Raw genomic sequence first — 10,665 nt, forward strand, 5'->3', positions numbered from 1 at the left:
CGGCTAAAAGCCTATATTTAGACATGCATGGATATCAGCTTCATGCGTTCATGATAAAAGATTGTTTACACACTTTAGTCGTTCGCGCCAGCCTTTACTCGATCGATATGGTATAAATAGTAAAGTATAGCTAGTAAGTCTGACGTCACAGTGTCAATAAGGGTATGGCACATGCGCAAAAATGAGCGACCTTTGTCACACAGTCAGTGTTCCTGTGCTATCTGCTGTGTAATCTCCTTTTAACGCAATGTAATCAGCAGACAATACAGTGCTTGTAATGGCGAATATCTTCATATCCACGTATATCACCAACAGCGGTTCATTTTACCGCAAACCAACTCACTGTAGATATAAACCAGACTCTAGTTACAGACAAGACATCGTGATAGCGCTATAACGAGGTGTTGAGCAATACCGTCAAGTTGGGACTTGTGCGCTCACGTGATCTATTTTCACCTGTGCTGACGCTGCCAATTTGTACTATTTCACCTGATAGTATTTGCAAACGCACGTGTTTACGGAACACGGGCACAGACGTTAGATCTAGTAGGAATCAGGTGAGTCCTGTTTGTTGACACTCAACATCACATAACACTCAGTTGATACAGCGCCATACGAACTGGGAACATGCACCGCTTTGTAGATGGGCGTGGCATCGGGGAAGTTAAACCAGGTGACACGGACGCTATTTAACAAGTTATTATTTTGATTGTTTCAAGTTCTTTTTTTCATCTGTTCTAAAGCATTTCATGCGTGTTCTATAGTAAGTCGCGGTCACTTTACCCACTGCAAGGAAACACAACCTCCATGTTGGAATATTGAATATGGTTGTGTGGAGATTAGACATTTTACAACCACCTGTCTTGATTAAACACTGGCAGTTTAATACCTGTTCTGCAAGTGCTTCTTAGTAATCGGTACTTAAATGCTGGATTTAACCGGCATTGTAGACGGCGCCTCGTCAAAGTGTCCGCTAGTCTCACACACTCTGTCCTGGCTCACTGCCCTCCCTACTCTGTCACAATCCCGTTCATTAGAGCATATCGCCAACTACATTAAGCTGCATGTACCTGCTCGTATCAGTGCTTGTTAAATGAGAAATGATGCCCCGCACAATAATAGATATGCATGAAGTTTTGATATAACGATTTGCATAACTGCACCGTTCCGTGGTCAGAGAGACTCATGAGAATATTTTGAAATGTTCATGAAAACGTATGAAAATCAAAGAAAATCTTGTAATTTGACTGTTAAAACACTGAGAAAATTCACAAATGCATTTTGCTCTATTATTGACATTACCCAATAATACGCAGTGCCTTCACTCACAGTACAAAATAAATCGATCTGCGAGAAGGCGCGACACTGAACAGAAACCGACAGATTTGCTCAAGATTAACGCCAGGTTTATCTAGGTCCGTGTATCTGATTTCAAGCCATATGCAGGTGAAACGTTTACTCAGAAGTCGACCACAAATCCGCTGACTATTGGGTTTGTAGTGGTGTTGAGTCTTGCTTGATAATATTGTTTGAGGTAGAGCTGAGAAATAAAGGCGGGTGCAGTCATTGATCTCATGTAACCCATGACTACGAAAATACAAATACCAGCCGGACACAGACATAACATTGTGAATGCTGCATGTAGCATAGGACATGTTACTTAATACTGTTGTCTGTTTGGCTGTAAAACCTAAACTACGTGTTGTATGGATTTGTCAATCTATATATTATTGGTTACTCATTGTTCTTGTGTGGTCCCCTACTAACTTGACAATTACGTTTAGTAGATGTCTATTTTAGGCTTAGTGTTTGACTTATGTTTGAACGGGTTTTACTTATGTTACTTATGGCGGAGGACACCAGAAATGGATCACACACAGTACCAATGTAGGGAGTCAAACCCGAATGCTTTGTCCACAAGGCTATCCCACAAAACGCCTTGTGACAAAAGCGACGTATGAAAAGATATTCAATCATTTGCGTGTGCTGTACATAAAGATTCCACCAGATTGCAACCAGTGGGTGAACTGAAGATGTCTTGAGTGTGTCTAAACTCGGCCATGACGTTTATCAGTTTGTTTCGTTATTACCTAGCCTTAAGAAATTTGTTTGATCCCTTGCAACAATGGTATCTCACCTGCACATTCAGAAATTCGACTTGACGCGCGTGCTAGTTGTTATCAGTTCTTAGCTATTTGTCAAGCCTCCAGTATAATTCGAAGTACACGTGTCTGCTACTTTCAACTCAAATCAGTCTGTAAAATTGGGTGTTAATTTGTGACTGTGTTCATAGCGGTATTCCGGTCACACATTAACCCTGGCTATGCGGAGGTCCAATGAGTTAATGTGCGCAGCTGTCAACAAAATCATTACATGGCGCTAAATATTTATGTCAAGTTTAGACGTTTATGAGCGAGAGAAATTCCTCGTTGAGTGAGTAACGATTTAGGGTGGCAGTATATAAGCTGAATTGGGTTCCTAGATGAAGTTAATGATTGTCACGGGGAGCTTCATGTTGTGACACCATTTTCGAAACGAATCATTGGTTAAGGATGGGTCTGGAGACACAATGCACTAGATCATTGAAAGTCTTTATCGTCACATCACGGAACCACTCGATTGTCAACGACTATTCGAATATTATGGTCATGGCAGGAAAGTCCGAGGTGATGCAAGTCTTTAACAGGATAATAAACATCATCATGGTTACCCATTATTGGTCAGCGTTGTGAAACTTCTGTGGCCGAGCAATACTTGACAGAGACTTGCATTAATGTGTGTTTACCTTCGATAATCTTGTCGCGTGTACATGCGAAGCGCTGCTTATGGAGGTCGTTTACATGCGGTACTCATCTCAACATATATACCCAGAGTAGGCTAGCAGTGGCTAACAATATAAGCATGGTGGTAACTTTACTGTAACAAGGGACTGTTGGCTCAAACAAGATGTCAACACTACACACACCAAGAAATGAGCTCTGTGGTGCCCAGCAGTAAAATATAGAATTACTCGAGTAATAACACCGGTGCTTGTTGTGTAAATACACAAAAGATTCACGTACATGTACCATTTGCGGTATGACCAGCTTATGTTCCTCTCTACATTGCAGGTAACCTAGCAACATGCCGGGAGTAAAACGGAAGGCGTCACGTGCTTCGCCTTATGAACCGGTCAATAAACTGACCAAACAGCGAACCTCCACTACGGTCAGCCCTGTCAGGGAGGCATCAATCGCCCGTCCAACACTGCCTTTGCCAAAATGGCCAAGTCTTAAAAGGAAAACGACTAAAGAAAGCGCCACTCCTGAGGGACCAGGAGACGTGTCCCCTCCACCGGGATTGAGAAGGGCCCCCACCCTAACCCTGGAGGACAAAGAGTCCAAGTCGGATTCACCTCTATCTGGCAAGAAGAGTTTGTCCAAGAAAGGATCTGTTGTAGTTGGCGAGGTCGTTACTGCCCCATCACTGCCAAAAACAGCGTCCATCGTTGAAGGTGACGATAGAGTTACCACTTTGACACTGCTGGGCTCTGGGTCAACTGTTGGCCGCACCACCAGTTTGTCTGAAGCACCTGCTGCAATAAGCAAGGAACTGTCCAAGACATCCAGTACCACCAAGACGCCTCTCATCTGTAAAAGCATCAGCAGAGGGGGAAGCATCGTTGTCGCCGAGGGAGACGTCCCATCTCTCAGCAAGTCATCGTCTAAGTCCAAGTCGGTGTCGTCGAAGTCAGGCTCCGAGACTGGTGTCGCTTTGGAGAAGGTGCTCAGTTTAAGCAAGTCTTTGTCCAAACCGTCACTGACGAAGGAGAAATCTGCCAGTCTGATCAGCGCCGCAGTGGAAGAAGCTGCAGCTGCTGATGAAGACAATGGCGACGGTGCTGTCACGGTGGACATTCCCCTTCCACCAGGGGGACTCATGGAGATCGTCTTCTCCTTCGATACAACCGGCTCCATGATGAGGTGAGTGATGTGGGGTCGGAAGAGGGCGAACTTATAAACTGACACTGTTGACTAATAGCAATCTGAAGCATACGCGTAATGCCTTATTGGCAATTGGTAAATATTATGGTTGTTAGCATGAATTCAAAATCTAGGCCCCTGTCGAAACTCACTTCCACCTGAAGGGACAATTTAGAGCGAGACTGCACAGTGCCTCATCCTGTAAACTAACTACGCCGCTGTAACGGTTTCATCTTACTTTGGCAGCTGTCTGGAGCAGGTTCGGAGTCAAATCCAGGATATGGTCCAGCGCCTCCAGGCAGATATTCCCGGCATCCGCATCGGCATCTTCGCCCACGGTGACTACTGCGACGCCAGCAACTACATTGTTCAGTGGATCGACTTTGGCGCATCAACCCCGGAGATCTGCAAGTTTGTTAAAGAAGTAAAGCCTACTGGAGGAGGTGACTTCCCGGAGGCCTACGAAGTGGTCCTGAGACGCTGCCAGAGCGTTCTGTCCTGGACCCCCGGGAGTCAGCGTTCCCTGGTGATGATCGGGGACGCCATCCCCCACGAAGCTAAAGATCCACAGAATGAGGAGAACATCGACTGGAAGACAGAGTGCAGGGCTTTGAGAGACATGGTATGTTGGACAAAACGATGTGCATGAAAAGTCACTTATTCCTTATTGCTTATTGATTTTGATGGTACCTTTCCATGTTTATTTAGGCTGTTAGCATCAGGTGTGTGATCGTGGTAGGATTAGAGCTGGTTGTGTCAGGTTTGAGTAGCATGTAAGTCATTATATAGTTATCATAGGAGGAAAATCCAAACAGGTTTATCAAATACTAAAGCTGAGATCAGTTACAGCAAGTGTTTAAATGGTGTCGGTTTCCTCTTGTCCAGGAAAACTAGTTAGTTAACCAGTGATGACATTTGCTCGTGCAGGGTGTCCGCATCTATGGAGTACAGGCCGGATCAAGCAATGAGACAAAAAAGTTCTTCAAAGAAATGACGAACATCACTCATGGTCGCAACTTGCAATTGGCCCAGTTCTCCAACATCTTCGATATGATCATGGCTATCTGCTACAGAGAGAGGGGAGCGGACTTCCTGGAGGTGAGGCACATGACTCAGGGTTGGGTAGCTGTGTACTGAATGTATGTATTGGATGGATAGTTGTATTTGTATGTGCAGGGTGGATAGGTTGATGTGGGTATGTATTTGGTGGAATGTTGTGATGTGGGTATACTCAGGGTGGATAGGTTGATGTGGGTGTGTAATGGGTGGATGGGTTGATGTGGGTGTGTACTAGGTGGCTAGTCGGTTGGTTATTCGCGGTATATGTATGAAAGGGATGGTTATCTGAGATGTTGCCATACAGATGTGTGCAAAGTAGCACCATACAGTTTCGTGCTATGTATTACAGGCATACGAGGACGAAGTTCGAGGCCGCCACGGAGGAGGGGCCATTCATAAGGATCTTGAGGGACTGTTCGGGACGTTGAGGGATGACTCAGGCCCTTCTACGTCGACACCCGTAAAGACAGGGGCCAAGAAGGGTATCCCTAAGGCCACAGCCCTTAAGAAACTAAAAGCAGTAGTGAAGGCTAAAGGTGCAGCTAAGAAGGCCAAGGGCGCCGGTAAAATTAAACCCAAAGCAAAGCCGGCAAGCAAAAAGACTGGAGCAAAGAAAGCCACAAAGCCTAAGACGAAGGCCAAGAAAATTAAGGTATGAAAACTTGAAAAAAAGGAAAAAAGAAAAGAAATACGTGAGGTACTGGTTTTTCAACCTGCAGTTATATCCCTGCTAGGCTACATTTACAAACAATCAGCAATGTGACCTACCCCTTGCCCCCTATTTTAGCTATATCCCACGTCACGGGTTGGTTAATGCGAGCCTGCCCCTCCCTGGAGTTTAACCTTAGCATGTCTGTATCAGTTAAAGTTATTAATTCATGGCATCATTATTTCAGAAGTTCCTTCGTGAAAATGTAAACGACAAGAACTTCATCTTCGGCTCCAACGACGATGGTTGTGAAGATGCTTTGCTGGTGGACATGGAGTGGACTGACTGGAAGCGCGCCATCTACCCCGCAAAGACAAAGATTCAGTCACCATCTAAGTCAGCTCGCGGCCGTACACGGACATTCAGGGGGGCTAACGGGTATGTGAGGTCCGACCTGTTCAAGTGGAACCACGACGTCCAGGCCATCTACGAGCTGGGTGTTCGACTTCCAGGGGCCAATCGGAAGCGTATCTACGCGACGCTGTTTAAATTTTCAAAGGGATTCAAGAGCAATCAGGCGTGGGATTCATTCCTGTTGAGGAGCAAACGCGCGTTTGAGGCGGTGAGCAATGTTATCGAACGGGAGGGATTGATCTTCGTCAGGCGAGCTGTGTACCCTCCTGATAATGATATCTGGTTCCAAGACACCATCAAGCGCATCCAGGAAATATTTGACTATGCGTGGAACAAGCCCAAAAAAGGAAGTGAAAACTTCCGAACCATTGAAAAGGGTAGTTTTCTCATCAGTGGCGTGCGAAAGGCGCGGAACACGCCCAAGAAGAAAACTGCCACCTCTAAGGGTAAGAGCGCATCTAAAAAGACAAAGGCAGCTGCTGTGAAGAAGTCAAAACCTAAAACAGCAGCTAAACCAACCAAAAAGACAAAAACATCCGCTAAAAAGACAAAAGGCAAAGGGAAGAAGGCAGCCAAATAAATAGCGAACTCTCTTCAATAGTGTTTAACGGTCATTACATTTTTGACATTGGAACCATCTTCATGAAACAACCATCAACATCTTCTCCACCATACTGGAAGCTAACACAGGATAGCTGGACCAAGAAGACGAGTGCTAAAATACATTATCACTTTACATTAATATCACATGACTAGTATAGTAGTATACATTGAAAGATATTCTTTTAAATATTTAATAACGATGACTGGTTTAATTTCGGATTTCATAGAATACTGCACTGTTTAGTCAGCAATATAGGAATGCATTCGATAATGATTATTGCACTTAGATTATGTAAAGTATGGCTTTTGTAGAGATGCTATGATCTGAAAGAGATATTTATAATCCCTCAAGACACTGAAAAACTAACAAACTGGGCGGTTTTAGGTAGGCGGATTCGCGACAAGAAAAGTACTTTAGTAAATAGATTGATGGCCTGTCAATGTGAATGGATACATATTGTTGAATGTTTGTTGACAAAGATATCATTTTAATTCATGAGTGTCAAGTATAATCTTCATTAATGATTACAGTCAGAGAAAGTGGGATGATAAGTAGACTCTCATTATCGGGTTTTTTAAGATAAGATATGTCAACATTTTGTGAAAGTCCAAATATATCCCGCAGCGTTGTGGTACTTGTTTTATTCACCAATGCGTGGTCATATGTTTCATCCCGGCAATCACTAGGATGAGAGTTTTATATGTGTGCAGTTTCGTCGTGTTTCTTTTTTCTTTTTTTTAAGATTAAAATATATAATCGAAAAAATCTTGTCTTTTTCGTGATAAAGAGATGTGATATTTCATAAGTCTGAAAGATAGAGTGAGTTTAATTTTAAACCACATTTAGCAATATTCCAGCAATATCTCGGTGGGGGACATCAAAATGGGCTTCACACGTTGTACCCATATGAGAAATTAAACCCAGGTTTTCTACGTGACGAGCGAACGCACTGACCACTAGTACTGCCATCCCACCATCCCTGGACGTTCTGGCCTTCTGGTCAGTTGTAGTCCAGTATATCTGCTGACCCTTCCCTCGAAATTCGATTCGACCTGGGCATGTGTCGATCTGAATGCACCAGTGCCGTGCCAAAGTACTGTTCGTAGCTGCTACTCTGTATATCTATACAATTTACAATAATTGCAAATAACCCACATCGGCCTAACTGGGCATTCAGTGGGATGTCCATATGATACCCAGAAAAGCATATTTACTCGTAAAATCGCACAAAACTTATAAAAAAAACCGAATAGCTGGAAACAATAGATCAGACCATAGTTAACAATAACGTCGCTCAGCCAGGTACGACGACGGACCGTTGACGCAAGTAGAATGAAATGCACGTACTGCCTTCAGACACAAGGGTCCCTCTAAAAATGCTTTATACCTTTCCGTGTGTGGTGAATATGTCCCATCTGTTGATTAACATCTGACGTGTCTTTTTTCATGAAGTTTATGTTGAGATGTGAAAAAGTGTACGACACCCATAGAAAAGCTTAATTCAGCCATCTTATTAATTGTTTAAATGATAGGTGGCATGACCAACCAGTGACCGACAGGTCTGGATATTATTTGTAAATTAACATGCCCCATTTTAATTCCCTGGAAGATTATCTCATCTCACAGCTGATATCTCTATCCCAAAGCCGGACCCCAACCACCGTCTGTGACACCCTGTACTGACATATCGTCTGAGACGACCGCTCCTACCTGTCTCCTTTTCTAGCGATGGTGAGACTCCATGGTAGCTACATCCTTAACAGTTTCAGTGTTAGAGTTATTATTTTTTTTCCGTTATCGTTTGTAATGAAGTTGAACGTAATTTTAGAATGGGCATTTAAAAAGTGTCTTTTGTAATACAATATCTTTGTACACTATCGTTGCACACTAATTTGCATAAAATAATGGTCTATTCCAAATAAATCGCTTTGGACTTACACTCAAACTGCAATTTGGCCGACCTTTGTTTAACGGATATATGTCACATTTTCACATATTAACTAAATAAATTATAAGTATAAATGCGAAAAAACAGTGTTTTGTTTCTATTTCCGACAGTACTTTAGTGTGTTTCACACTCTGATAGTCGAAGCGCTGTGGAGAGGCGACTAACGGGATCGAGAGATCAGGCTCGCTGACTGGGTTGACAAGTATCACTTGAGTCTCACATAAATTTTGTCTGCAGGAAATCTTATTTTCATGCCTGCAACATTGCGTTGGCACGAATGTACAAGAACAAAAGAACCGCCATCTCCTTGGTCCATGTCTGTGTGAACAGCGAGACGTGATCACATCCCACCAATTCTCCAACATCTACAACTGTTGCCTGCGCCACAGCGACTCAAATACAAAGTTGCCCTGTTTGTCTTCAAGCCCCTCAGTATCTCTCCAGCATGATAACCACATATCAACCTGTGAGAACTCACTCACTCACTCTCACCAGTTTCTCCTTCAGCCACCTGGACTAAAACCTAGTTACATCACCAGTCGTTGTTTTCAAATTGCCAGACCAAACTTGTGGGATGAACACCAGAGATCTAACCACGACTCATTCAAATCACTACTTCTGTGAAACAACAAAGTTTCCATCACTCTCAGGCGCCGCAGGGCATTTTAATCTGGATTTACGCTATGTACGTTTTTTCATAGATAGTTCTAAACACAGCACATGAGATGAACGTGCAAAGTGCAGTATCCCCATACACATCAGATTTTACGTCATACACCAGTAATCTTTCAGGAGCAATTGCTCCAAGCATGTCGCGGTATGTCACGTGACCATTAGTGTGTTGACTTGAAATTTCATAAACGATGAGAAGTGAATGAAAATCATCCAGGCTGTGTTGTGAATCTATGACTTGACAGTTCTGTCCATAAAAAGTTCAGATTTTAATTTGTCTGAACATGCCCATAATGCCAACATTGAAAACACTTAACTTTGAATTGACCCAAATTTCCATCTGGATTTTATGGACTCCACATATACCATGTAGACGATACTGACAAAATATAACTGTCATTTTTAACCTTTATCTTTTCGCTTTTCCCGAAACATTGCGAAAATTGCAAACTTCTCCAGGAAATGTCAACTTTCATAAGTTCAACCCGGCAGTGACATCTCCATATTCCCATCAGCTTATATCAGCATCCGTCAACAGTGAGAGCGAGTTTTGTTCTTTTAAATTTCTTTCTTTTTTTTTTATAAACAAATTCTAATCATGAAATTTCTTCAATATGTCAAGGTTTGAAATACAATAGTTTTATTACCAGGTTTATGTCAAATTAGGTGAATGACATAAAAAAATCAGAAATGGCGATGATTGGTCTTGTTAGTTGTTGGGAAGGCACAATATACACTACCGCGCTCCCTGTTGACCACGTTTCAAAGAAACATGATCGGCAACTGTAAACAAGCAGAAAACATCTGTGAATAGCTTATCTACCATCAAGACAAATTTTATTTCATTCTGATAAGAAATAATGGAGCAAATAGTTAAAAACCGCTTAAAATGGCGATAACTGGTCGCTAGCCAGAAGCAATATGGCTTTCTTCCATAAGGAAGTGCCTGCAAGTGGTTATGCACCCTCAAAACATTCATCTTCACCATGCCAACATTGATTGATCTCCCAATTTTTCAAATCGTAAATTATAAACAAAGTTCCTCTACTTTTTCTTATAGAAACGTCACAACGGTGTAATGTCAGCCACCAAGCAAACACTATGTACAGTAGAAAATACTGGCTGACATTAGTGTCAGACGTCATCACCAGTGCAGTACCGGGTACATTTTCGCCATCTAACATGGCTAACAAACTGCATTGCCACGCCTCCTCGTTGACTGCCCGGGGGATGTAAATACCCACAAGGGACACACAGCGCCACTTTTCATTTAACAAGTGCACGTTGAACACTCTAGATTGGGTTGGGTTGGTATGTTTTCACAGGAAGTGTACAATAGCGTTTAGATTTACCTCCC

The 10,665-nt window shown here is 42.8% G+C and overlaps 1 protein-coding gene across 1 annotated transcript; it reads left to right on the top strand.

Annotated features, from left to right (window-relative positions):
* Positions 1-406: 406 nt before the first annotated feature.
* Positions 407-8,720, top strand: LOC137296125 (uncharacterized). The gene is made up of 6 exons (XM_067827822.1): positions 407-557; positions 3,111-3,962; positions 4,209-4,584; positions 4,890-5,060; positions 5,371-5,673; positions 5,918-8,720. The coding sequence occupies exons 2-6, from the start codon at positions 3,124-3,126 to the stop codon at positions 6,662-6,664; spliced, it is 2,436 nt and encodes an 811-aa protein (XP_067683923.1). The 5' UTR covers positions 407-557; positions 3,111-3,123; the 3' UTR covers positions 6,665-8,720.
* Positions 8,721-10,665: the final 1,945 nt, after the last annotated feature.

The sequence above is a fragment of the Haliotis asinina genome, chromosome 9 (assembly GCF_037392515.1).
Source record: "Haliotis asinina isolate JCU_RB_2024 chromosome 9, JCU_Hal_asi_v2, whole genome shotgun sequence".
Taxonomy (NCBI): Eukaryota; Metazoa; Mollusca; class Gastropoda; order Lepetellida; family Haliotidae; genus Haliotis; species Haliotis asinina.